General features: G+C 41.2%; 4 protein-coding genes across 4 annotated transcripts in view; all 4 read right to left on the minus strand.

The window, feature by feature from the left end:
- The window catches only part of tmem104 (transmembrane protein 104), a 46,070-nt gene extending 40,610 nt beyond the window's left edge, over positions 1 to 5,460 (minus strand). Inside the window, exons 1-6 of the mRNA XM_058653967.1 lie at positions 4,978 to 5,460; positions 4,468 to 4,534; positions 3,151 to 3,272; positions 2,973 to 3,048; positions 2,324 to 2,417; positions 1,401 to 1,484 (exon numbers count right to left, since the gene is read on the minus strand). Coding sequence (XP_058509950.1) covers positions 1,401 to 1,484; positions 2,324 to 2,417; positions 2,973 to 3,048; positions 3,151 to 3,272; positions 4,468 to 4,512 — 421 coding nt within the window. The 5' untranslated portion in view covers positions 4,513 to 4,534; positions 4,978 to 5,460. The remainder of the gene's footprint in view (positions 1 to 1,400; positions 1,485 to 2,323; positions 2,418 to 2,972; positions 3,049 to 3,150; positions 3,273 to 4,467; positions 4,535 to 4,977) is intronic.
- A 1,206-nt stretch (positions 5,461 to 6,666) lies between these two features.
- On the minus strand, positions 6,667 to 12,911 carry LOC131475659 (5-hydroxytryptamine receptor 3A-like). The gene is made up of 9 exons (XM_058653911.1): positions 12,881 to 12,911; positions 12,613 to 12,797; positions 11,945 to 11,989; positions 11,762 to 11,871; positions 11,396 to 11,568; positions 11,137 to 11,297; positions 10,076 to 10,277; positions 9,490 to 9,648; positions 6,667 to 7,090 (listed from the first exon to the last, which is right to left on the minus strand). Exons 1-9 carry the CDS (start codon positions 12,882 to 12,884, stop codon positions 6,810 to 6,812), a joined length of 1,320 nt encoding a protein of 439 aa, XP_058509894.1. The 5' UTR covers positions 12,885 to 12,911; the 3' UTR covers positions 6,667 to 6,809.
- A 1,334-nt stretch (positions 12,912 to 14,245) lies between these two features.
- On the minus strand, positions 14,246 to 19,126 carry LOC131475236 (5-hydroxytryptamine receptor 3A-like). Its single transcript, XM_058653211.1, has 9 exons — positions 19,087 to 19,126; positions 18,829 to 19,013; positions 18,233 to 18,277; positions 18,026 to 18,135; positions 17,482 to 17,654; positions 17,030 to 17,190; positions 16,557 to 16,758; positions 16,019 to 16,177; positions 14,246 to 15,420 (listed from the first exon to the last, which is right to left on the minus strand). The coding sequence occupies exons 1-9, from the start codon at positions 19,124 to 19,126 to the stop codon at positions 15,125 to 15,127; spliced, it is 1,371 nt and encodes a 456-aa protein (XP_058509194.1). The 3' UTR covers positions 14,246 to 15,124.
- A 1,750-nt stretch (positions 19,127 to 20,876) lies between these two features.
- Positions 20,877 to 25,760, minus strand: LOC131475977 (5-hydroxytryptamine receptor 3A-like). The gene is made up of 10 exons (XM_058654391.1): positions 25,100 to 25,760; positions 24,647 to 24,885; positions 24,389 to 24,564; positions 24,245 to 24,289; positions 24,022 to 24,131; positions 23,473 to 23,645; positions 23,071 to 23,231; positions 22,783 to 22,984; positions 21,857 to 22,015; positions 20,877 to 21,445 (listed from the first exon to the last, which is right to left on the minus strand). The coding sequence occupies exons 2-10, from the start codon at positions 24,711 to 24,713 to the stop codon at positions 21,177 to 21,179; spliced, it is 1,362 nt and encodes a 453-aa protein (XP_058510374.1). The 5' UTR covers positions 24,714 to 24,885; positions 25,100 to 25,760; the 3' UTR covers positions 20,877 to 21,176.
- Positions 25,761 to 25,801: the final 41 nt, after the last annotated feature.

Consider the following 25,801-nt stretch of genomic DNA (forward strand, 5'->3'; position numbering starts at 1 on the left):
TGTGATGTTAAATCACTGATTTTCTCTATGGACTTTGGTGCAGAAGGGTGAAGTCTTTCATTAAGTGGCTAAAATTTGATTTTAGCATCCGCTTCTCAGGCTGCCTCTCAGTGCAAGGGGTCACTCCCTGCACTGTCAAGTGTAATTTGTTTCAAACTCGCTAATATAATCACATTTTTAAAAAAGAAAACCATGAGCTCTCCCTTTAAAACCAGGTCTGAACAGGAATTCAGTCTCTGGCTCAAGGTGACTTTATTTCACGAGTGTAAAGAGGCTTCATTAGCCCCTAAATTGCTGATATGAATCTGGACGACAATCATTATTGCACCTTAATCTGCTCTGCTCTATTTCTCTCCAGCCTTGTTTTCTTCTTTTTACATAGCATTTCACTTGGCACTTTAACTGTACTGCGATGTTTACATGGATCTCTACACTGACAATTGCTGCTTAACGTCTTAGGGAAGTGTGAATGTGCGTGCGCCGGGGGAGGGGGGGGGGGTGTAAATGTGTATTTAAATATTTAAATCTTTGGATCCCTGGGAAACGCTCTCTCTTTTTGTTGCACTACTTGTTGTATGTACAGCTTAATGACAATAAAAGTGATTTGATTTGATTTGATTTGATAAATCATTCAAGTGGAGGCTTCAGTGTACATGTTGTCCCCCAACACGCACACACACGCACCCACAGACTTGTTTTTATATTTTAGTGAGGATACATCATAGACACAATGCGTTCCCTAGCCCCTTACCTTAACCTTATCCATCACACTCTTACCCTAACTAAAATCTAACTTTAACCCTAAAACCAGGTCTCTTAAAGTTGGGGGGCCCAGACAAAATGTCCCCACACGGTCAAACTGTCCTCACAAAGACACAAATACAAATACACACACGTACGTTTGTGCAGCTATTCTTTTTAGGACTCTGCATTGACTTCCATTGATCTGGACAGTCTAAACAACACATCATCCCTAGCCTTAACCACAACCATGTCTAACCCTAAATCTTTGCCCTAAACCACAACCAGTTACTCAGAAATGAGGTTCTGCTTCATTGGGACCAGGTTTTTGGTCTCCATGAGGAGTCCTGGCGCTGACAAGGTCAGTGTATGTACCAGAAAAGGTCTTGAAGAGGTAACAAATACAAGTACACACGCACCGATTGGGGAGATTCAGGAACAGCCTTGAAGGCGTTTCCATATGTCATTACATCCAATTAAACAGCGCGCAGCCTTTCACTGCGAATGGGAAGAATGTACATTCATATCTAAAAAGGAATTACACACAATCCCGCACAAACGTTGCAACTCCTCCACAAATGGGTTAACGTGGCAGCGTCTGCAGTTAATTAAAACTCCGGTGCGACAGTTGACTCTTCCCGAGGCCAGAAGAATATTACCTTTGTTGAAGAACATGGACGCCATCTGACCCATCTCCACCCGCTCCACGATGTCGAAGTGATCCACGTGACCTCCTGACCTCTCTGCGGAAGCGTCAAAAACATCCGCAGTCAATTAACAGTCACAGCGGACACTGGTAACCTTTAATGTCTCATTTTCTTCAGCCTGTGTGTAATCTGTGAGGACGGCGCAGAGGAATATCTGAAAAGACCACTGATCAAAACTATCGATGACTTCATTTCCTGACAATCGCCCAGTAGATATGACAAGTAACCAAAATGGTGAAATTAAATGATGACACTTAAGAAAAACTGTGCCAAAAATGATTTTTTAATCAATTTGTTTAGCACTGCAACCATGAATCAATTAGCAGACAACTACTGACTACATTTAAAATGTTATAACAACTATTTTCATCATCGATTCATCAGTTTTAGGTGTTGATGCAGTTAATTCTGCTTCTTAAATGTGAATATCTTCTGCTTTCTTTGTTGCTCTACAACAGCAAAGTGAGTTTCTTTGGTTTGTTTTAAAGGACGCCATCATTTTGAGGTTTGGGAAACACTTAAATTCTCATTTCTCACAATTTGCTGACATTTTATGGTCCAAATAACCAGGGTGTTACCCCACCTTTCGCCCCCTGTGTCAACTGGGATTGTCTCCACAAGGAGGATTAAGTGGTATACAATGAACAAATGAATAATGTGATAAAATCAGTGATAAAAGCAAAGATCTTGATGATTCCGGGAGCACAGACACTTTACTTATTTTACTTATCTTAAATGAGAGTAAACTGAAACATTATGGCCTTAGAACAGTTTTAGACTAATTTAAAAAACTAATAATAATAATAATAATAATCTGATGAGTAAAAGAGGATTTAAACATTTGCGTGGTTGTAGTTTTAATGCTGCCCACTTACGGACAGACAAGATGGGCTTCGTCTCGGGTTCTGATCGCCCTCGAACCACAACGTCATCGTCCGAGTAGTCATTGGTGGAGTCACTGTCGTCAGTCTACAGAGGGAGAGGAGAAGGAGGGTGAGGTTGATGATGATGGCGTGTATGGATTTACTTTGTCTGCTTGTTTTATTCCTAATTTCCCAGCATGAAGAGGAGTTGATTTACAAGCTGTAAACACAGTGTTTACTTGCTGTCTGTTTGTGTGTGTGTGTGTGTGTATAGACACAGGGGAAGGTAACATCTGGACATTACGAGTAACAGCTGGGAAGCTCCTTGGAGAACAGATGATGTCACAGTTTCACCAATCACAAGCTGCTTTTTTTTTTTTTTTTTAATAATTTTACAAATTCTGTACAGATTAATATCAAGCGAGGTGTGAGTGACACACGCTTACCAAATGAGGCAGCAGTAGAGCAGAAACTCCTGTATCCCCGTGCTAAAATCACTGTTTTTGTCAATGGACTTTCGTTTGGAAGAGTTAGCATTTGTACATAGCAAAACAATCTTTAGTTTTCAGAGAGATAAAACTGCCAAACAGAGACATAACGCAGTGAACACATGCAGAGATATAAAAATGTACACTACAGAGTGCAGAGTTTATGACCTCACCTCCTCTCTCCTCTTCCAGCGCAGCTGAGCGTTTGCCGCCGCCATCGCCTCGATCACGAAAGTGGTGGTCATGTAGCTGGTGAAAAAAAAAGAGAGCAAAAGGCAAAACTCAGACGGAAATACAGGTGCTGTGTTTACCGGCTGGGGTCACACTGTGAAGAAGCTGAGCAACACTCACCTCATGAACCCTAAAAACGAGATGAGTGACAGGCTGACCACCCAACCGGCTGTAGCAAAGGCTTTGGGCATCGTCAGAGCTCCGGTTCCCACGATGAGATTGAACATATACACCAGCCCCACCTGTAGGAATGAGAAATTGAGGTATCGGCACATGATTACATGCATAAATGCTGCTAAGGGCACTAAAACCATGTAGTTTGTACATTAAATATACCACACACACAAAATGCAGATTGGAGAGTCAGATCACAAGTGTTTAATAAAGATTTAGGAAGTACAGCTTCTTCATTACTTCAATGATCTGAATTGGGATTGCACTTGTACATAAATAACCTTTGAGCAATTATGTGTATGGTTTATTCTTATTGAACAGTAGTATTTTATCAGATGGAGGGTGAAAGGGGAAACCAGCCAAAAAATTGTGTATCAGTGATTCATCATCCATATCCTCTGGACTATTCTTGATGAAGTCACCCAGCATAAAGCAGGACAGCTCTCAGGTAACAGAGCGCTTTAAAGATTCAAAGCCGAAGCTTCCTGGAAAAGACATTAGACAAGCAGCTTCTAAAAATTGTGGGGAACTACTGTAGACGTGAGTAAAGTCAGTCCAGACCATAAAGAGGCCTAGTGTGTGAAATACGGGAATGAAAAAAGAAACGCATGCGTAAGCAATTCAGTTTCCTCTTTAAGCACTTTCATGTGCACCGTCAACACTAAAGAGGCATCACAGCTTTATTTAACACACCAGCTTCATAAGGCATTTTATACACCAGTCACAGCAGGTGTCAGTTTTCTGTTTTTCGAATATGCTTGCCACATTTTGTCACCGTTAAGCAGCTTTTTTCATCAAGAAATTTAAGTTCGTAAATGGCGCCAAAGTCCATCGAGACAATCTGTGCTCATAGTTCGCAGGGACACAGGAGCTGCTGGTCTACTGCTGAGTTGTTTGGTGAGTTTGAGACTTTGAGACACCAGTGACACAAAATAAACACATTTTAACTTACTGATGGTCAGAAGTGGATCAACAACTCTGAAAGACTGATTTTCTCTATGGACTTTGGTGCCGGGTGAGAGAATAGTGTACTCAGTGAGATAAACTTCCATTTCTAGATAGAAAAGGCTGTTTAATCAGTGGGGCATTGTGTTATGTGGCTAAAATAAATTATTTTTTGTGTCTTCCTGCTGATTTGAAAAGCCTTCAGACAGTTCAGACAGTTCAGACAGTCTGCTTTTATATGTGTGTTTGACAATAGAGTCTGAATGATTACAAAGGGTGAATTAGGAATTTATCACAGGACTCTGCTTTTATACTCACAAATGGAGAGTAGGGTTCCCCAGTGTCTGTGATTCCACCTGCCATGGTTGATGACACTAGTGTTTACCTGAAGGAAAGAAAAGCAGCCAGGTAGCATGAGGCATAAACAGAGCACGTGATGGAAAAAGGTACACTGAAAGCAAGGGAAAAAAGAACTCCATTTACATATGTTGCGTTTTTAAAATCACGTTAATGTCAGCACGAAGGCGCAAATGTTAAACACTTCATTCAAGCCTTACATTACATTTTGAAGAACATTTTTCAAATCGGCTTAAACATGATTCACTAAGCAGAGCATATTTCAACACAAATGTGAGAGTTTGTCTAGGATCATAACTAATCTGTCATCTGTGCAACTGGTAGCCCTTGTTCGATGGACTTCAAAGCGACAGCGGCTGGTTCATTGGCTTTATTCATTATTGTTAAAGTTAAGATAAATGTGGGTTAATTACTGACGCTATCCAGTGGGCGTCTTCCCTCAAAACAACACGTAAGACGTCATTTTCTTACCTGCTTTCCAGTGTGTTTTGCTAATTTAGCCGCTATAGGCTAGCAGGGTAGCTCGGAGCTGTCAGCTGGGAATTGGATGCTCACTCGCGGGCTGAATGAGCGCAGAGCCCCGTGTCCTCGCTAACATTAGCCGCTGTGGTGTCAGACAGCTGGAGGAAAGCGGAATCGCCTTCCCGGGAGGCTAACGAGGCACCAACGTTCAGCAAACCGACAGTAAACTTAACCACACACCAGCTGATCTGTCCCTCCGCCAATACTACCCACAACAAACGCTCACGTTTCCGGTGTTAGTTTTCAAAATAAAAGCATCTGTGCTCCGCATTATCGTTGTAAATATCTTATAACCAGTGCAGACCGAGATTAGAGTTTTCAAATCACATACTGTGAGCGCATTTCATGTTTGTTTAAGTACAGGAATCACAACATCGGCAACAATATCACCGCCAGTGTGCGTGGCCGTGCTTTCCATTATACGACCGGTTTAAAAACAGCAATTATTTTGACGTTCCGGATGTCTTAAATCTCGCCCCGCCGTGCTGCTTCGGTGACATACAACGACTAGCTTGTTTTGCCACGTGTCACGTGACACGTGTTCACGTCATGTGACATTCTGCTGCGTGTCAACGTCAGTTAAATTGACAGGAGGATGTTGGGAGATGAGAATCTGAGCAGTTAGGTGTCATTTAAATACGATATTCTATAATCTGCGCTTTTTCAATTACACATTTTTTCGTACTCATTATCGCCACCTACAGTGTTGATAAATGAACATGTAAAATACTTGCTAAAATGCATAAAATCAAAATGACTAAAAGACACGTTATATAAAACAACCACAACACATGACTCATAAATGTTTCTTTTCTTTTTCTAACCAAGGAGTCAAGTGCTATTTGAAGAGGGGGATCAAGCAAACCATGCGACTGACAGTGCACCAGTGCAACTTTAAACTCTATCTAAAATTCAAAGTTAAATATTAATAATATACTAACTTTCAACCAGGTCAAAACTTTTTCATTAAAAATAAAATAATGTTTCAACACCAAATGTATTGGTCACACCAAGTATCTAATGACAGAGACGTCTGAGCCAGCGGACGTGGTTTATGTATTAAAAATACATAAACCACATTTCGAAATGAGTAATTTCTCACCTCAAAAAATCTTAAAACTGCGTTCCACAACATTTTACCAAGTACGCACCAGTGACCACCTGATGCATATTTGGTCAAATGAACACTTCCGAGCATGATAACCGCACTTGCTGCTCGCCAGTCTTGTATAAAGTACCTTAAAGGGATATTTGAGTGAAAGTACAAGTATCATACCATAAAATTACACATAAAAAAGCATATGACATTTAATGTACTTAAGTATCAAAAGTAATGTTCTCATATAAAGTGCACTTAAGTATTTGTATTTTTTGCAGACAGTATTCTGTGTACAGCTTGTTAAATTTGAGAGAAATACAAAGAAAACAAGGGTATAAACTACAGTTTTCACACACTGAAGCATGAGGAATTAGAGTTTAAATACATGTTGACAGCTTGTATTTATGACTTCAAGGGGCATACTAATTAAAACTCCCTACTTGTAACTGGGAACCTGCAAACTATGAGAATTGGAATGCACTCTGTAGCTACCACAGACTAAAAGATAGGATAAATGATAGCACGTACGATAATTTCAATCCCATTATTATACTTTTTATTTGAATTTTAATCTTAATTAGTGCCATCACATAATTAACTATTATTAAATGTAGACATGGATGTAAAAAACACACAGATGTAATGCGTTTGAAATCCATTTAGGAGCCAAACACAGTCAGATTTAAGGGAATTCACTGATCACATTGAAACATCCGCCATCAACCCACTCTATATACATATAAAATAAGAAAGTGGCAACCGAAATTAAGTAAAAGGCAAAGTAGACATAGTCTATGATTTTAGCCAGTCTTGCGTAGCATCCAGGTTTCCTCTCATCTTTGCATTGTCTTCCTGTTTCCTGTCGAGCGGCTTTCACTTGCTCCAGGAGGAGCTTCAGCAGGTCACCCTCGCGTGGCCTCGCCGTTGGCTTCGCCTGGCTTTTCTCTCCAGCTTCAACAGGCTCTGGTTGGCAAAAACATGATTTACCACAAGGATGTGAAGGATCACAGGTGGCAGATTTCTATCCTGGATAATCTGGCTAAATTATCCTGTAGTGTGAGGGGTTCACGGACGGTATTTTACCGTCATTGGACCTAGCAGTCTTCCGGATTTCAAATCGTAAAACAGTATTGATATTTGGGCCATTCTACCGAATTCGTGCAAAGTCCAGAGTTGGAAACACATTTTCAAAAGTTGTTTTTTTCCAAAAACCTTGTCCATACATATATTGCTCCGTATTTCTATGGTACATATCTAGTAAAGGCGCAGTCAATTTCATATATTAATGTCTGCCTGTTCTTGAAATGTTTTTCCGCTCCTGAAATGTGTCACTACCGTAACACAGCAACACACTGCAATAAAAAACATTATATTAATCTGTTAATATTTTGTGTCCATACACCCTCTAAAGAATAATTTTAGTAATTTATTATAATTTATTATAATAAATGATTTATTATATTACAACTAAATCAATTAAAATGATTTTTTAAACAAATTTCAAAGTTTATTTTCTAAGAATCATCAAAATTTAAATGCAATCTTTTTTGTAAAATGAATTACACTGATCATAGAGATCTCAGAGTTCATTAGTTATTACATTGAATGTACATTCAACCAATAGTTATCATAAAATGTTATTGAATGACTCAATTCTTATTTTATTTTACAAAACATTCAGTGTTACGGTAGTGACCGCACTGTTACGGTAGTGACTGCACTGTTTTGGTCGTGGCCACACTATTTTGTTTGCAAGGTTGTATTATATCCCCTCAACCTTATTGCTTAATATTAACTCATAACCTGCCTTTCAATGTGAATTTTACAAACACGAATGTTATGTCTCTGATAGGTGAACTTTAGATGTGGGTTGTCTGCAGTCGTGTTGAGAGCTGCCTGTGGGAGCTGCCTAGTGTTTCTCTGAGCATAGAAACAAGATTGTATTTTCTGAGCAACCTGCTTGTCAGTGTGCTTCTTAATCCATGTTTCTCTTTATAATTGGCAGACTTGTATTTTTTTCTGCAAATCGTGCATGAGTGTGTTATGAAAAAGAAGGGTCTTTCTGATATGCACAGGAACTCTGTGCTTCCATACTTCCTTCTGAGTTTTTGTTCTTGGGAAACATTTTGACTTCTCTGGCCTCACGCACAATCTATGGCACCGTTTTCTATATTTTTCTTTCTTCCATTCAAGTTTATTTTTCTGTGGTCACACATTCCAGACAACTCTTATTAGTCTCACTAGAAGTGCATGGAGTAACAGTCTCACTAGAAGTGCGTGGAAGGTGAGGCGGCATGGGAGAAGGCGTGGCAGAAGGCGTGGCAGAGGGTGTGGGAGGTGGCATGGAAGTTGTGCACAATCTCTCCATCTCTCTTTGACTTTTCACCAATAGCCTGTGATGTTGCTGTCTTTTTCGCCATGATCTTCTGACCTACCTTTGCTCCCTGTCAGATAAATCACTGATAGATTTGATCTTTCCTCCTTTCTTTCGTTTCTTGTTTCGTTCTCTTTCCTTCTTTCCTTATCATATCATACATTATTTAGCACTCTGAGATTCTTAAGAATGAAATGTCCTTTACAAATCAAATATAATAACATAATATTATTATTATTATTATTATTATTATTATTATTATTATTAATAATATGTTTTAAGAGTATAATGTAATAATAATGATGATAAATGTCCTTAAAAATGTGGAACATTACATGTTGTCACTACCATAATGATTATGTCACAACCTGTGACTGTTACGGTTGTGACATTTTTAGCTAATTCCTAGCATAACTCAAACATGCTAACAAGTAAATGGCTAGGAACAGATGTTTGAACAGTTGCACACACAACAAAACATAATATTTTGTTTTGAGCCCCCAAAAGTGTATTTACTTGCAGATAATATGTGTACGGTTGTGACAATTATTAATGCAACATGCTGATTTTCAGACTTTGGAACCCATTTACTTAAAAATGGTGAGAGGTAATCACTCACCATGCAGCCATGAGGGACAGGGATGCAGTCTCACTTCTTGGTCAGAAATTCTGGGGTGTGACTAAAACCAGGCTCCACCCATGTGGTAAAACAACTCGTGTTACGGTTGTGACATGAAAGTGTGGGACAGCATTTTTTAAAGCATGTTTTGTAATTTAAAAAAAAACTTCAAAATGAATCTAAATGTTTTACATTCTGTTTAAAATAAACCAAATATATATTTTAAAATACACCATTGGAAAAAATTAAAAAACGAAAAAGTTTGTTGTGTCTGTGCTGTCCCACGTGTTTTTTTTTTTAAATCAAGTCAGATTTGAAAATCCTCTAGTGTTGGGCAGACTTTGATGTGGTGAAACTCAACCGTCTTACCTGTGTGGCAATTGACCTCCAGTTGAATCTCCACCTGGGTATTACTGGAGCTTGGAGTTTTCTGACCACAACAACCATCAAGCCCCATTAGGAAGTCCACCAGCATGGCCTCCAGGAGGCTTAATCCCACCATGATAAAAATGATGAGACTGAATTTGGCTGGAACAAATGTGCACTGGTCATTGTATTAAAGTAGCGTTCACACACAGCAGGGTAAGTTTACATTTGATGTCAGTTCACGGACAGTTGTGTAGAATTGCTTGTCAGTCGTGCCGGATGATGCAAATTGCATAATGCTTCAAATGGTTGATTTAAAACATTTTAAATCTAAATATTTGGTGTCAGTGCAGCCTCCTGTACAAGTTGGAGCACAGGATTTAAGAGGGTTCTCACACAATTGTTGGGCCTATAGACTAAAGGCTTCTCCAGACCCCTGCTCCACTCATACTACTAGTGTTCCATGTGTTATTAACCCCACATTATAATCCATTCCAGAACATAAAGTCCTACCTGGATTAGAGTCCATAATTCTGAGTGACCAACTTCCTGCTTTGCCCACACTACAGCACAGTACCCCCCTGCTTACCGATCAGCGGCATATCGCTCTCAGTGGAGGGCAACAAGTCCTTCAGAATGAGCAGAAGGACAGAGATGGAGAGGAGGACGGTCACTTTGAAGTTCAGCTTCTCGCCTCTGATGAAGAAGGAGGCCAGGTCCAGGATCAGGAAATAAAACATGGGCACGAGTAAATTAATCACATAGAGCATTGGCTTCCTCACTAAAGTGACCTGAAATAAAAACACACACAAAAAAAAGATATTCACATGATTAATATTCTGGAAATCTGACACTCACTCATTGTCTCTCCGTTTTATCCTCCACATGAGGGTTCTGGGGCCGCTTGGTGCCTATCCCAGCTGACATGGGGTGAAAGACGGACTACATCCAGGGCAGGTCGCCAGTCCAACGCAAGGCAAACACACAGGGAACCATTCACTCTCTCATTCACACCTACGGTCAATCTTGAGTCTCCAATTGACCTCTGCATGTTTTTGGACTGTGGAAGGAACCCACGCAGTCAAACTGGGATTTGACCGCGTGGGCTCTTTCCACAGTTCAATTGTCTTGAGGCCACAATGCTAGCCACTACTCTGGCATGTTGCCCTTTTCTTTTTCACCCTTGGATAAAGCAGTAGAAGATGAGTGTTGAGTGAAGCATCCTGAGAGAGGACCAGAGACGTACAATTTAAAACCGGGAAAACGTCACAAGGCATACTGCATCAGGCAAATGGGCCAATCTATTCATCCATCATCTACCACTTGAGGGTCGCAGGGCTGCTGCTGGTGCCAATCTCAGCTGACATAGGGAAAAAGACAGGGGATCTACAGGACAGGTCACCAGTCCTGAGACAAACAACCATTCACTCACTCTCTACGGGCAATTTAGAGTGTCCAATTAACCTTGTTTTTTGGACTGTGAGACGAAGCCAGAGAACCCAGAGAGAACCCCTTGTTCCAACACCGATCATGAACCTTGGTCTTTTTGCTGCAAGTTGTCGATGGCAAATTGTGTGTCGTAAATTAAATTTCTGCCCATGAAACCCTCTTAAATGTTGTTAAATGAGAACCAGGTGTGTGTTTTCTTACCATGTACGCAAGATTGCTTAGCGTTGTATCCATTTTGTTGAGATTATACTCCACAATTGTCAAGTTCACGAGTATCCATTCTCCCTCTGTGATCATTAACACATCAGACACCCAATTGAGGGCCACGTCACTGCTCAGCGTTCCCAGTTTGATTTCGTCCACTGAGAGGGAGATGGATTGAAGATAGACAACAATCATTTTATGTTTTAAAAGTATGTTTCAGATGCAGAAGTAAAAAGCTGATCGGGGCGGAAGTTACCGTAGTAGTTCACTGATGAAAATGTGATGTTGCACTGTTGTTTGTCAAATGGGAACAGGTAGAGATCGAGCGGGCAGGTGGAGGTGAGGCGCTGGTATACATGAGCCTTCACTTTACTGTCAGAAAACACTTTGACCATTGGACTCTGCCGGATTCTTCCAGTGTCCGAGATGCTGGAGGGACGACAAGAAGCAACGTCACAGTTATTCTACAACCTTTTTCTTCAAGGTGGACTTCAGTCCGTCCAAAGCAGGAACAGCTATGAACAAAAATACACGAGAACCTGTAAAACTAGCCTTTCCCATCACCAAGTTGTATTCATGGTTGATTGATTGATTCAGTGAATGAATGAATGAATATACACACTCCTCTAGGATGCTTATGTCTGGGTACCACAGTTTCGATTTGGGGATGACCACCGTTTGTATCCCACAGAAGTCGGATGGATTCCAAGTGAGGAATTCATCGTGCCATCTCTGAGGAGAAGAAAGAAAAGAAGGTTGGAGAGAAATTCCCGATACGAGACAAACATTGACGTGTTACTCTTACCATGTGGAGCATGATGTGACTGGTGACCGTTTGGGTCTTCTCGCCCTGCAGAGAACATCGTCTGATGAGAAGAATGCTTTTATACTTTTACTTTAGGCAAGGGCCTTGCTTTATAGCAGCAGCCAGGGCATGAAATGAACACCCGACCACTGTTGTGTTGTCGACATTATCGCTGACCTATGTGTGTGTTTTTAACTTGTGAGGGGTAACTCAAAAAGCCAGTCTGGCATTTTTTTAAGCCCAAAATGTGGCGGCATATTCCCGGGGCGGTTGTAACAACGGACCAACAAAAGTATAAACAGGGATGATTCAAAGAAAAGTAAAAGACGACATTTTAACGTTGTGACTGTCGTATGTGTGGCTCAGAAAAAAACTAAGTGAAATCCATTTGTAATCAGGACAATGGCTCAGTCATGAATGAACACCCAAGCCTCAAAATGTCTGTCTGGACTTTTAGACTTATTTTAACGATAAAAAGGGTTTTTGCCCATTTTTACAGAACAACTTTCAACATCTGGCAGTTATTTACAATATAGTAAGTAAAGTCATATTTCTGTCTGAAAAATATAGATGAAATTAGTGATAGAAAGGTTAAATAAATGGAAATGATACTTGGATAAATACTTGCACAAGAAAAAAAAAACAAAGAGTCAAGAAAGAATGCTTACCAGTTCTAAGATGCCATACAACACCATATCAAGCAGAATGGTGGTGTGCGTCGTCCAGTTCTTCACTGGCCGCATCATCCCAAACTCACGCTTCGTGTTCATCAGGTCTAAATGTTTGAAAAGGCCCAAATATGAGCAGTTTGAAGTCTGACTGCTGGAGACATCTGTTGCTGCTGCTGCTGCTGCTGCAGACGAAGAAACAAATCACAAAATTATCCACTCGTACATTTCACATCTTTACATTTCTCGTAAAAATGTCAAAACTCACCCATGAAAGCAAGAACCGCAAGAGTCGTCCGGCCCGACATGACTGTTTGCCTTCGGCTCGGCGCGTGCGGACCCTTTTAAATCGTGATACAATTGGACACTTAGAACGAGGAAGAAGCATCAATAGATGTAATAAACTACTCTGTCAAAAAGGGAAAAAAAGATTCTATTTGTCTGGTGATATTTACACATAAAATCAAACATGCACTACACTTCGGTTCTATTGTTGACCCGCAGCTGAAGCAACAAGTGGACACGAGGAACGGTCAGCCTAACCAAACCAACAATAGAAGACGTATGATTGATTGTTGTAATCAAGAGTGGACGTGAACACCTGCAGGCTTCAGGCTGTAGAAAGACAAACATCTACTGTGTGTGTGTGTGTGTGTTTGTACAGTGTGTACACATTTTACAACAATGTGATGTGAAATTGGAATGAAAGCCAAAACATTGTCCTTGTTGTGAGTTTATAGAAAAATAGAAGATGTGAAAATAAATTTGCACACTTCTGCTGTGGTGATAACAGATATTATTCCCTACTCCCTGCATAGCTGTGGTGTATGTCCTGATATGTTATTGCTAGGGTAGTCACTGAAAATCCTGTGATGCTGGTCCACCGATTTAAGACCATTTTAGACCAGCAAGGTCTCAGAGTGCTGATTCATGTGAAGATCAGACCTCCGTCAAGGCTTTGTCGTCTGTGTTTTTACATACCATCTGTATAGAACTTCACCTGCTTATGTTATTTCAATGTTTGAAGTCGTGGCTGAGAAGACTCAACATGGCTTGTATAAGTTCTAATAAAAGTATGCAACGTCTGTTTCGTGGTCATCTCGGTCTCATTGGTTAAAGTCGCGCCTGTAAATCCCTCACACTACAGGATAATTTGGTCCAAAAAATCTCTTAAATTCACCCTAAAATCCGAAGACACCCACGATTGTCGGAAAGGACCAGACCAGGACCGGAATCTGGCCACTAATCCTCTAGTGTGGGGGCAGGCTTAAGATGTTGCTGAGATACACAAATCGGAACGTGATAAATGAACGTGACTTCCCATGTTAAATTTTATTTGCAGCCAAATCTATAAACCTTCTGTCACGTCATCAGTGGGTAGATTCTTACCACATTTCAATGGGAACATATTGGGGTGATCACCTACTGATTTATCAGTCAACAACCTTAGACAGGAAGAGGGATCTGCAGGTGAATTCCTCTGTATCATAAGGACTCACAATCAAATGTATGTATGTATAATATTAAGACCACCTGCTGTGTGAACAAACACTCAAATAAACACTGCATTTATTATTTTTATTCATTTATTTATTTGTACGCAGTTGTTATTGTTATTATTATAATCGTTATTTTTCTCACATGGAATGTTTTGTCTACTTCACTTTGCCTTGGTACAATTACTTACAAACACGTTGGTTATACAACCATTCATTTACCTTTTGGTAATTAAATAATTGTCAGCAGTTGAGAAAATCACACTCCAACCAGGAATTAAAGACATAATATTAATTAATGATTTTATTTTTATTGTTCAGCTTTGGTTAGGGTTAGGGTCACCACAGCGAATCATTTGTATATGTACATTCATTCATAGAAGTATGTGTTTACTTATCAACACACTGTTGTTAAAACCTTGTCTTTATTTGGGTTACTAGAGCACCCCCTGCTGGTTAAACAGCATACGACCAGCATGGGATTCTGATTGAGGCTGGTTCACCGGCACCAAAACACAACATATGCTGGTGATATTCTAGGTCTGTGCTGGTTTTTCTACTGTTTTTTTTTCTGGAAGTTTACAGTAATGCAAATGCTAACCAGCTAGCTAACACTTTCCCACCATTTACATATTTCTACACATCACACGACCGTCACTGGTACCAGATTAAATGCATCTATATGTTCAACCTCTCATGTTAAGACTTGTTGTCGCTCTTGAAATCGAGTTACAGGCGCGTGTGTCACGCGAGTACTTCAAAAACTTCAAAAAGTCAGGTTATTTGGTGACTGATGCTAGCAATACCGCTAGGTTTGCTAACTAGCAAGCTAATCTAGTCCATTTTGGTAAACACATGACATAATATTCCTTCATGCATTTAAAAAAAAAATGGGAAACTAAAAACCATGAGTTCAACTGGAATGCACTCTGTATCTAACACAGACCAAATACAATGTGTTTTACTATATTTGTGATTATTTGAAGCTAAAGCTGAAGATTTTTTTTTTACCCCTTCTAAATGTATTGTTGATTACTACATTTGCTGATCGCAGACAAACAAACGCCCCCAATCCAGTTTACGTACATTAACGTCAAATAAATGACAACCGTTATCGCGTAGAGGACAAAGTAAACATAGTCTATGATAACAGCCAGTCTTGCATAGCATCCAGGTTTGCTCTCCTCTTTGCATTGTCTTCCCGTTTCCTGTCGAGCGGCTTTAACTTCCTCCAGGATGAGCTTCAGCAGGTCACCCTCGCGAGGCCTTGTCATTGGCTTCACCTGGCTTTTCTCTCCGGCTTCAACGGGCTCTGGACGGGGAAACATGATATACCAGAATGAGATGTAAGATCACAGATGATTCTGTGTCTGTCAAACCCCATATCGGGTTTTAACGCACATCTAGACTGACTCAAACCTTATATGGAGGTGGTTTCTAATGAGATTCTGATCGGATTGGTTTCAATCTGAACGTCTCGGTCGCTCGGCTAGGATTTCAAAGTGTCTTCTGCGTCACTCGCAGCACGTCTCGAACGACAGCAACAACAATGACGTAGATCCGGAGAGACAGAAGTCAATTGGGTCGGCGTTAAATGATCGATACAATGGAAAACTATAGTTTTAAAAAAATGGGATAAAAGCAACAACATTGCATCATCCGCACAAAACAAAATTCCACCAGACATCGCTGGTCTGTCTGCACCACAGACCACCACACGCAATCAAAATAAAGCTAGTGCCGCGCCTCCAAATAACCATTTGGGATAGAAACGGGCACAGATTTGTGTCGTCCTTTTTGTGTATTTTGTTTAGACTCCGATTACTTGCAATACATAATGTGGACAGTTGGTCAGGGTCAGATTCTGACAGTCTAAACGAGGCCTTTGTGATGAGACTCAAGTGTCTTACCTGTGTGGCCATTGGCCTCCAGTTGAATCTCCACCTGGGTATTAATGGAGCGTCGGGTTCTCTGAGCACAGTAATCATCGAGCCCCATTAGGAAGTCCACCAACATGGCCTCCAGGAGGCTTAATCCCACCATGATAAAAACAGTGACGCTGTAGTTGGCTGGAACAAACGTGCACTGGTCAGTAGAGAACACTGTCAAGGTGTGTTCACCCAACAGGCCATAGATTTTTGTTATGCTGTGAGAAGTTGTGTAGAATTGTCAATTTAAATCACATAAACTCCACTATGCGAATCCAGCCTCAAGTACAGAATCTCACAGAATTGTTGTTCCTGTGGACTAAAGGCTTCTGCATACTTTAACGCACTCTGTTCCACATCATAGGCTCCCGTTATACCTGGCATCAGAGAGCAATCGGACAGCACTTCACCTAATGCATTTACACATGATGTTAACATGCGTCTCCGGGGTCACCCCTTCCTTTATGCTGCCTCCCTTCTTCTGCAAAACAAAGATTTCCAGTACTCTACCCGTGCTTACCGATCAGTGGCATATAATTCTCCGTGGAGGGCAACATGTCCTTAAGAATGAGCAGAAGGACAGAGATGGAGAGGACAATGGTCACTTTGAAGTTCAGCTTCTCGTCTCTGATGAAGAAGGTGGCCAGGTCCAGCATCAGAAAGTAAAGCATGGGCACGAGTAAATTAATCACATAGAGCATTGGTTTCCTCACTAATGTGACCTGAAAAAAGAAAAAGTCAAATGAATAGGAAACAAACAGTGGACAGGGAAGCACTGTTCAAACATTCGCTAGTTTTCCATCAGTATTTGAATCAAAAGGAAAGAGGGAGGAGGGAAAGTTGGTGCATCCAAAAAAGAGACAGGAATGAAAATAAATGGAATAAAAATAAAGCATGTATAAACCGTGCGTACGCTTGCTTTCACGCACAGACGGCATGTATAAATATGTTTTATACACGAGGCCCCTAGTGTGTAACAATTCGTTTTCTTACCGTGTAAGCAAGACAGCTTTGAAAACCGTCTGATTTCTTCGAAGAATATGCCAGTATGGTCAAGTTTACAAGTTCCCATTCTCCTGCTGTGATCATCAACGCTTCAGACACTGAAGTAAGGATCTCGTCGCTGTTCATTGTGCCCAGTTGTATTTCCTCCACTGACAGACAGACAGACAGACAGACAGACAGACAGATATTTAATCAAGTATGTTCCTACAAGCCTTGTTAGTAGAGTAGGTACCAAAAAACTGCTTACAAGCATTGTAGCAGGGCAGATGCCACTGCTCCATGATGTAAAAATTGTTTATGTCTGACCAATAACTGCTCTGTGCTTCTCATCCCATGACTTTCATTTACTATTTTTGACAGCTATTTGAACATGAGACGAGTATGCGGTGTGGCCACACCCTGAGGCGCTGGAGTAAAATGCCGATCAGGTGAATTTTTACCGTTGTAGTTCACTGATGAAAACGAGATGTTGCAGTTCTGCGTGTCAAACGGGAACAGGTACAGATCGAGCTCACAGGTGGAGGTGAGGCGCTGGCGTCCCTGAGCCGTCACCAGACCGTCAGAGGTCACTTTGACCATCGGACTCTGCTGGATGCTTCCAGTGTCGGAGATGCTGGAGGGTACCAGAGGAAGCACCGTCACACCTTCTGGGTTTTTATCACATTATATATATATACATATATATATATATATATATATATATATATATATATATATATATGTATATATATATATATATATATATATATGTATATATATATATATATATATATGTACACATATATATCTCCAATGCACAATCATAACTGCCTAAAAGACTTTTATACATGTATGTAATCATGTGATTCTTCCCATTCATTCATACGTTGAAGTGTTACACAAAGATTTGTTTAATGGATGAGTCAATTGGTTGATTCATTGATTGATTGGTTGGTTGGTTGGTTGAATGAATGAATGAATGAATGAATGAATGAATATACACACTCCTCGAGGATGCCTATGTCGGGTTGCCACAGTTTTGATCTCGGGATGACCACCTTGTCTATCCCACAGAAGTCTGATGAATTCCAAGTGAGGAATTCATCTCGCCATCTCTGGTTAAAAGAAAGGAAAGAAGAAATTAGGTTGGAGGAAAAACAATTCCGCGTCAAAGCGTCAAACACTGACGTGGCCTGATCGCGTGACTCTTACCAAGTGGATCCAGATGTGACTGGTGACAGTTTGGGTCTTTTCTCCCTGCAGAGAACCAGCAGCACTGTGACAACAACTCACAACTTACTACAACAAATTCACTTTAAAAGTCCAGGGTGTAACATTTAGGTGCAGAAACTGAATATGCCACCTTTAGTTCTGCTTGTAACAGGTACATAGTAGTTTTAAAACAAATATCATTTGATTTGCATGGCCGTGAGAAGCCTTGCAGAGAAATCCTCCTTTGGACCTTTGAAGGATCAATTCATTCACATGGGAACAAAAGGGAAGGACGCGGGTTGACATTGCGTGTGCTCCTTGTTGTCGTAAATTATGCACCATCCACGAGATAATTAACAAATTGATTATTCCATAATCTCTGAAAAAATATAGTACTAACTTACTGGATGTAAGGACGAGGAGACAATTTAAACAAATTACAGATCCAAGCTTATATACATATTTCTTTCTGAAATGTAGAATTATAAAGTTTAAAATAAAAAAAATAAATAAATGACAAAATGGGCTAAGTTATTGGGTAAATATATAGTTTGTTGCATGTTACACTGTAAAAACAAGCCAGGAAATCTGCTTACCAGATCTACGATGCCATACAACAGCATGTCAAGCAGGACGATGGTGGGCCGCTTCCAGTTTACCACAGGCCGAATCATCAGAGCATCATTTGGCTTCATCACGTTTAAATGTTTGAGAATGCCAATATATGAGCAGTCTGAGGTCTGACTGCTGGAGACACCTGCTGCTGCTGCTGCTGCTGCTGCTGCTGCTGAGGAAGAGGAGGGAAAACAAATCACAAAATGATCTCCATTTTAACATTTGTCGTCAAAACTCACCCATGACGGCTAGAACAGCCAGAGCCTTTCGTCCCGACATGGCAGTTTGCCTTCAGCTCGGCATGTGCGCACCCTTTTAAACAGTGTGTCATATTAACCGTGGGACAAAAGGACACTTTTGAGGGATGTGATAAACTGCTCTGTCAAAAAAAGGGATAAAGCTTCTCTTTGTCCCGGGGCTCTTAACGCAGAAAAACAAATGACGGGTGCACTACAGTTCAATTGTTGACCAGCAGCTGAAGCAACAGGTGTGCACGAGGAGGGTTCAGAGTAACCACACCAACAACAGAAGGCACAATATGATCAAATGTTTTCATTTAAAATTGCACATGATCATCTGCAGGTGTTTGGCTGTAAAAACTATAAACACCTAGCGAATGTGCTGTGGAAGAACAAATGGTTGATCGTTTAAAACCAAATCAACTTTTCTACTCTGAGCAGTTTGGTTTTCGACATTGACACTGCATAGAAATAACATCTTGTATTTTTTGTGTGTTGCATGGACAGAGGTGATGTTGGGTCGGCAGTGCTCCTGGACCTAAAGAAGGCATTCACTGGTTGTTCACCACTGCATCCTTTTATCCACGTTGGTCGGCTTTGTATCTTAAGTCGAGGGAGCATCCTCAACAGAATAAAGTGGGCGTTCTCCAAGGCTCAATTTTAGGCCCTTTGCTTTTTAGGCTTTCTATTGTCAAGCTCTACGCTGATGACACAGTAATGTGCGTTTCAGCAAAGACATTAAACGTGGCATCAAACATTAAATATAAATCTCATTTAGTGTTGTAGTACTCGAGATCGGTCTTGGTCTCGAGACCACTTTGTGAAGGTCTCGGTCTCGTCTCGGAATCGACTGCATTTTTACCCGTTCTTGTCTCGATCTCAGACAAAGCAGACTCAGGATTTTATTTCAAGACCAGTCAAGACCACAACTGTGGGGATATCAATACATTTCCTGTGCATTTTTGGATTCAATTGTTAATATCATTACTGTGATTTTGTGTAAATCGTATTGCTTCGGGTACAACCAATAACTTTGTCACTGTTAACGGCTGTCATCCCTCCCGCCCCCTTTCACACGCCCCCCACAAAAGTACATGTGAGTGACAGGAGAAGAGACTGTGAGATGATGTCAGCCAACTCATCTATAATAAGATGTGGTTACCTGAACCACAAAGACTTTTTGTGCATAAATACCTCCAAAAGAAAACACAGCGCAACATGTAAATTCTGCAAAGCAACGCTAATGGTCTTGGTCTCGACCCCGCTAAGTCTTGGTCTTGTCTCTGTCTCAACCCCTCAAAGTCTTGGTCTTGACTTCAACACTAATCTCATTGAATATCAATCTCGGGTAATTTATGGGGCTTTATCAACATAAGCTTCAACCTCAACACCTCAATGTCTTCATATGCTTCTCCATCAACAAAAACAAATATATGGCCAAAAAAACAGTGACAGTGCGAGGAGAATCCAATCCACTTTATTTAAAAAGTAATAATGCAGCTACGTAGTTTATGGCAGACTGGAGTTGTACCGTGTTAGGTCCAAGTTGTACATGATAACAGGAAATTCAGTCTCCAATGTTTTATATTATTCCAGATTTTCTTTATAAAAAATGTCCTTGTATGTGTAATGCAATATTTTATTTGTAAAGCTATGTTGTGAGTTCTTTTTACCATATTTTCAAAGAGTTTAATTACTCTCCTGTAGTCTTACCTCCACCTTCGTCTACACAGTGACTCGGGATGAATTAAAGGTCACCGAAAGAGGACACAGAAAAATGACAATAATACTGATTTTGCTTAAATGAAAGCTCATTTAATAGGTCATCTGTACACACACACACATACTGCAGAGGCAGAAGGCAACGGACAAGGAAACCTGACACAAAGCTGACTGTGCTGCACGCCGCACAACGCTGACACAACATAATAATAATGTTTGTTTTCATAATTCGTATCACAAAGTGCTTTACAACATCAACAGATGATCATGGTTGCCGCGGTAACCCACATACAGATCAATGAAAGGTAACGTTTCGATACAGAGATGAAACAAGGGTCCACGTAAATGCATGTGTTAAAACAGCCCATTTAAAATCCCGCAAATTCAATGCCGTCAACCCACGCCAAATACATGCACACTATATAAATGACAACAGCAATAAAGTAGAGGGAAAAGTAGACAGAGTTTATGATATTGGCCAGCCTCGTGTAGCGTCCAGGTTTTCTCTCCTCTTTGCCGGGTCTTTCCATTTTCTGGTGAGCAGCCTTTACTTCCTCCAGAATGAGCTTCAGCAGGTCCTGGTCTTTGGGACTCATCACCAGATCCACTTGGCCTTTCTCTTCAGCTCCTGCAGGCTCTGGACAGGAGACATGATTCCGAGTCTTCAGTGTTTCTCAAACTCTCTCTATTATGAGGACCCACTTTTTTTAAAAGGATGTCAAACTCTCGTGACCCAAATCACAAAATACAGCAAGGTTTCCATTACGGCACCCCAATAATATCAAAGAGACGCTGAGCAAATTAATTACACTCTTCATTGTATGCATGTTGTTTAAAACCACGGTTCTCAATCTGTGGTACGTGTACCACCAGTGGTACGCAAGCCACCTCTGGTGGTACCTGGAGGAGAATCTACCACCACCCATATTTGTCTTTGGCAATCACCGGCTTAGATGAATGGACTCCACTGCGGTGAAAAGCTGTAAATCTTCAACAATGAACTTGACAACAGACTTACAATATCAATATCCAGAGAAAACGATCTTACCAGTGTGGGAGGCAACTTCCTGCAGAGCCTTCACGTTGGTGCTAACGGAGCTTTGGTCCTTCTTAGGATAGCAATCATCAAGCGCCATTAGGAATTCCACCAGCATGGTCTCCAGGATGCTCATTCCCACCAGGGAGAAGACCACGACACACAGGTTGGCTGAAACAAACGTCACGGAGCGATGTCGTAAGCCGTCGACACTGCACTCACGCATGCGCGTCACTATGACGATCGCAATGTTATGTCAACAGAAATGCTAAAAATTCCGTTTGTGTGGTATTAAAGTATTAAAGGGTCACTAAGTAACCTCTTCCGAGGCTAACTCCACCCAATGCCTGATTTTGAAAAATGCCAAGAAGTGGGCTGGAGCTGAGTGGGTGAGAGGAGGGAGAGTGGGGAGCAATGAAGATCTCAGATGTGGGTCACTTTTGAAAGGTGACATAAACAAGGTGTCAAAAAACATTGTATATCGGCAACATATGAGATTTCTGCCTCGAGATCTGCAGTGTGAACGAGATAAACTCCAGAAATTTGGTTCCAGATGTTTTCAGAGTTTGCAGGAAAAGCCCTATATCAGATATAACTATTATACACTGTATAATGTATAGAACTGTATAATGGAAAAGCCCCATATGTGAGATTTCCAGAACTCCCTCCAGCTCCATTATGACATTTACAGAAAACAGCTGTAGGATCTCAGTAGGAAAATCTCAGCAAGCAACTACATTAGTGTCCTTTCTTCTTCATGTCTGACCCAGGCTCCACCCCCTCACCTGGTGTCATGCACGCCTCTGACACAGATAATCTATGTTCTCCCTACGCAAGTGACAAACTTCCACAAACGTTTCTTTGAGTGCACGTCTGAAAACATCGGGACAACGGACAATTTCAGGAGAATGTCAGTACTTCATGTTCCCGCGGCTCACCCATCAGCAACATCCTTCTGTCAGTGGACGGCAACATGTCCTGAAGAATGAGCAGCAGGACAGAGATGGAGAGGAGGACGGTCACTTTGAAGTTCAACTTCTCCCCTCTGATGAAGAAGGAGGCCAGATCCAGGATCAGGAAGTATAACAGGGGCACGATTAAATTAATCACGTAGAGCATTGGCTTCCTCGTTAATCTGACCTGAAATAAATAAACAATATTTCATTTAATGTGAAACAAACACAGGTGAACGGTGGAAAGAATGGCTGTCGCGTGCTTTTTCTTACCACGTACAAAAGCCTGTTTCCGTCTATTACTGAGGACGTATAAGGGATGTGAATAATTGTCAAATTGTCAAGTTCCCATTCTCCCTCTGTGACCATTAACGTCTCAGAGAGAGTCGAAAGTACAGCAGCGTTATTCAACGATCCCAACTGAAGAACATCACCTGTGAAGATAAACAAAATAACGGCCTTAGGAGGGATAGTTTCATTTTGGGAGTGTGACACAGACTTTTCTGACTGCAGACTGGTGTAAACAGCTGACTTCCTGGACCAAAGTCCACAGAGAAAATCTAGTTTTACATCACAGCACGTAGGAGATGTTGATCCACTCCTGGCTAAAATGGCTATAATGTCAGAGAAACAATAGCATATATGCGAGTCTGCAGCTGATCAGGTGAAATTTACCAGTGTGGTGCATGGATGAAAATGTGATGTTGCAGGTCTGCACGTCAAAGGGGAACAGGAAGAGGTCGAGCTGACAGGTGAAGGTGAGCCGATGGCGAGCCTTTGCCAACACCCAACCAGTGGAGTACAAACTGACCAGTGGAGACTCCTCGACGCTCCCACTGTCCGAGACACTGGAGAGACGAGAGAAAGCACTGCTGTCACTCCTCGAGCAAATGACCAAAGGTCATCACCAAGGTGATGGGGGGGATAAAAACACATACTTTCTAGTTCTATAAGAAAGAAATAAAGACTGACACTGCCCTCACGTGTGATGGAGGCATCAACTGAAACACTGCTGCTGTTCTACCTAATGTTTAAACTCAATCAATACATCGTACAAACAACTCTCTCTATAACAAAGCTGTTCACCCCACTGCAGGTGTTTTTGACTATAAACGGCAGACACCACGTCCACTATGACATAATATAAGCAACTTTTGCTTAAAAAATACTAAGTGAGCCTCCGAAAGTTGCCCCAGCATCAGGCAGATGATCGGCTGCACGCACTCCTCTTGGATGAAGATATCCGGGACCCAGAGCTTCGATTTTGGGATGGTCAGCATGTTTATCCCACAAAAGTCTGATGAATTCCATCTCATGTATTCATTGTTCCAAGACTAGGAAAAGAAAAATGGAATCATGTGAGCGTTTGAGAGATTGAATAAGGTGCTGAAGTCATCGTCGGTAGACGTAAAGCCAAAGGACGTTGGTGTGTTGACATCATTCTTACCGTCTGGATCCAGGTGTGACTGGTGACAGTCTGAGACTTCTCATCCTAAAGACAAGAAGCAGCCAGTTGTGATGCTAAACAGTCTGGAGTGCAAATTCAAAATACCTTTTTGAGTAAATTTAGTTTCTCAGAAAAGGCGCTTACCAGTTGCAAGATACCTAACAAGATCAAATCGAGCATAACAGTGGTCGGCGTTGTCCAGTTCTTCACGGGTCTCGTCAGCGATAGGGCTTCATCACTCGACGTCAGGGTCAAGTGATTGAGAAGGCTCAAGTATGAGCAGTCTGTAGATTGACTGCTGGAGACGCCTGCTGCTGTTGCTGAGGAGGAGGAAAGAAAAACTCCTCAGACGCATGGTGGTAATACCTTCAACCTTTGCCAAAATCTAATCTCACAACTCACCAATAAAGGCAAGAGAAGCTACGACCGTCAGCCCCGACATGGTCTGTCTGCAGTCCAGTGTGTGCATGCGACCGACTCCCGCGACAAGACTCTTTTTAAACTGTCACCGAGTCACTTTGAGCGTGGAACATGAGGACATTTGCATCAATGGATGTAATTAACTGCTCTTTCAAAAAGGCTTCTCATTGTCCACTGACAAATAATGAGAAACAGGTGTGCAGTTTGGCTTCACCGTTGACCTGCAGATGAAGGAGGAGGGTGAGAGTGACCACACCACAAACAAACAAGCAGGTATGCAATTGAAGGTTTTTATTTAAAATTGGAAACAAAGCACGTGAACAGCTGCAGGGCTTAAAAAAAAAAAAAAAAACAACGTTATCAGCTGAAGTCACTGCCGACTGATGCAGTTGCAGTAGATTGTATTAAAATGAGTCATTGTTTGCACACACACACCAGTAAGTGATAATGAATTTGTCCGCTCTGCACTTTAACCATCCTTCACACACAAGCCGGACACAGGAGCAGGGGGCAGCACTTATCTGCGCCTGGGGAGCGATGGGAGATTGAGTGCCTTGCTCAGGGGCCACGTCCCAGGATTAAACCAGCGACCTTCAAGTTACAAGCCCAATTCCTTTCCTCTTGGTTATAGGCTGCCTTCAAAGGAGGAAACCAACAAAACGACAAAAGAAATGTATTTTTTTCCTTACTGTCGTCATTTTCTACGATAGTAAGACATGACAAATAAACATGATATAACAGAACAAACGGGAAAAACAGACGTGTCTTTTCACCTTCAGTCTCAAAGGAGCTGAAGCAGTTATTGTGATCAATATTAAAAGGGATTGTTCAGGATTTTCCAGCGTGTTGTTGCATAATATGGTACCTGCACAGTCAGCACTGATTTCACAGTTACGCAGCTTGAGGAGAGGATAACCTCATTTCAGCAACTTAACAAAAGACTGAAAGACTTTTTTGGTCAGGAAATTGAAGTTTGAGAACAGCTACACTCTCCTGCACCAAAGTCCATAGAGAAAATCCATGTTTTTAGCACCAACCACCAAAAGACATAATAACCCCCACATTTGAACTTACTGATGGAGGCAGCAGTGGCTGAGCAACATCTGTGTGCCATGATGCAAAAATCACTCATTTTCT

Source organism: Solea solea, chromosome 16 (assembly GCF_958295425.1).
Source record: "Solea solea chromosome 16, fSolSol10.1, whole genome shotgun sequence".
In the NCBI taxonomy this organism is placed as follows: Eukaryota; Metazoa; Chordata; class Actinopteri; order Pleuronectiformes; family Soleidae; genus Solea; species Solea solea.